This window comes from Volvox carteri (assembly GCF_000143455.1).
Source record: "Volvox carteri f. nagariensis unplaced genomic scaffold VOLCAscaffold_13, whole genome shotgun sequence".
Classification (NCBI taxonomy): Eukaryota; Viridiplantae; Chlorophyta; class Chlorophyceae; order Chlamydomonadales; family Volvocaceae; genus Volvox; species Volvox carteri.
In genome coordinates, this window is record NW_003307556.1 from 1,014,398 (window position 1) to 1,015,947 (window position 1,550).

At 59.5% G+C, this 1,550-nt stretch overlaps 1 protein-coding gene across 1 annotated transcript in view; it reads left to right on the top strand.

Moving 5' to 3' along the window:
* The window catches only part of VOLCADRAFT_117087 (uncharacterized protein), a gene marked incomplete at both ends in the record, with an annotated part of 5,190 nt that extends 3,663 nt beyond the window's left edge, over positions 1-1,527 (top strand). Inside the window, 2 exons of the mRNA XM_002949103.1 lie at positions 515-763; positions 1,516-1,527. Of these exons, the coding sequence (XP_002949149.1) occupies positions 515-763; positions 1,516-1,527 (261 nt within the window). The remainder of the gene's footprint in view (positions 1-514; positions 764-1,515) is intronic.
* Positions 1,528-1,550: the final 23 nt, after the last annotated feature.

Here is a 1,550-nt window from a genome sequence, read left to right on the forward strand (position 1 = left end):
AGAAGGGGGGGAGATGGGGAGGGAGAAGGGGAGGGAGAAGGGGTAAGAAGGGGTAAGAAGGGGTAAGAAGGGGTAAGAAGGGGAGGGAGAAGGGGAGGGAGAAGGGGAGGGAGAAGGGGAGGGAGAAGGGGAGGGAGAAGGGGTAAGAAGGGGTAAGAAGGGGTGCTGTGCACGTGCATGTGCATGTGCATGCAGCTGGGCAGTGCGGGTGGGGGAACGACTGAGGGGGGCTCGACACCCCCCTTTGCAGCTGCTCCTGATCCGTCCCTCACCTACCTCACACCCCTCACACCCCTCACACCCCTCACACCCCTCACACCCCTCACACCCCTCACACCCCTCACACCCCTCACACCCCTCACACCCCTCACACCCCTCACACCCCTCACACCCCTCACACCCCTCACGTGGTGACGCGGCGCGCCGTCTACTCCCGGACGAACCCCCCCCCCAAAACCAAAAAACACTCACGGACAAACATATCTACACACACACACACACACCGCGCCTGCAGGCTAGCGCCATGGCCCTGGGCAAGTGCAAGATGCCGCTGCCCGCGTTCCCGCGGTTCAACGCCGGCGGGGAGTACGGCGCTATCGGGGACCCCGCAGCACTCATCGCCGATGTACCGCACTCCATAAAACACGTCGCGGGGCCCGTGGCCAGTCCGCTGGCGCTGGTGGGCGCGGCGGGACCGGCTGCCGTACAGGCTGACGTGGCGGCGGCGCTGCGGCCCAAGCGCATCACGGCACAGCCGCTGCAGGTTCGTTTTTTTATCTTTTCCAGGGCCGTCGCCCCGCCTCGCCAAGACGTTGTAGTACTGTACGGCACCACCAACAGCCCACAACTGTTCCACAGCAACCGTCGCTCTTTTACCTAACCACTCGAAACAAACATTTGTCAGCTTGTGATGATGCCGCCTCACAGCGTTATTTGGCAGGCAGAGCAACATCCGGTTTTTGTAAACTCCCCTCCTCCCCCCCTTTCCCACCTCTCTGCCTCGCATGTGCCTTTGCCCGCTGCTTTTGCGGCCTGACCAGGTGAGTCCAAAGAGTGGTTCGAGCTTCTTTGGTATATCGCGTTGGCGCCGGTCGGCTAGCCGGACTAGGATAGTCGGGTCGGTCGGGTCGGTCGCGCGTTTTAGTTTGGGGGGTTGGGAGGAGCACTTGCATACCGACAGCCTTTCAGTATCAGCAAATCAGCTATTTGTCCAGGCCAGCAACTTTATGCCACCTTTACGACAGCACTACTTTACTACTTTTCCGCCGCCTTCACAACTACTTTTCTACACCTACTTCATTACGGCTTGGCAATATTATTTCTTCTTTTTTAGTTCTGGCGGCTTAGGTAGGTAGTCTTTTCGACATCTTCTTCACTTCGTCATCTCGAGGTCACGGTCGCCACGGACGCCTTTCGGTCAGTTCTACGTTTGATACTCTCTTGCCCTGGCAGCAGCTTCAATCGTGTGTGGTTCGTCTTTCCCTCCCCCCCTACCCCCTCCCCCTCCACACACAGACATCGGACTGACAGCACTACCCCCCGCGTACGAC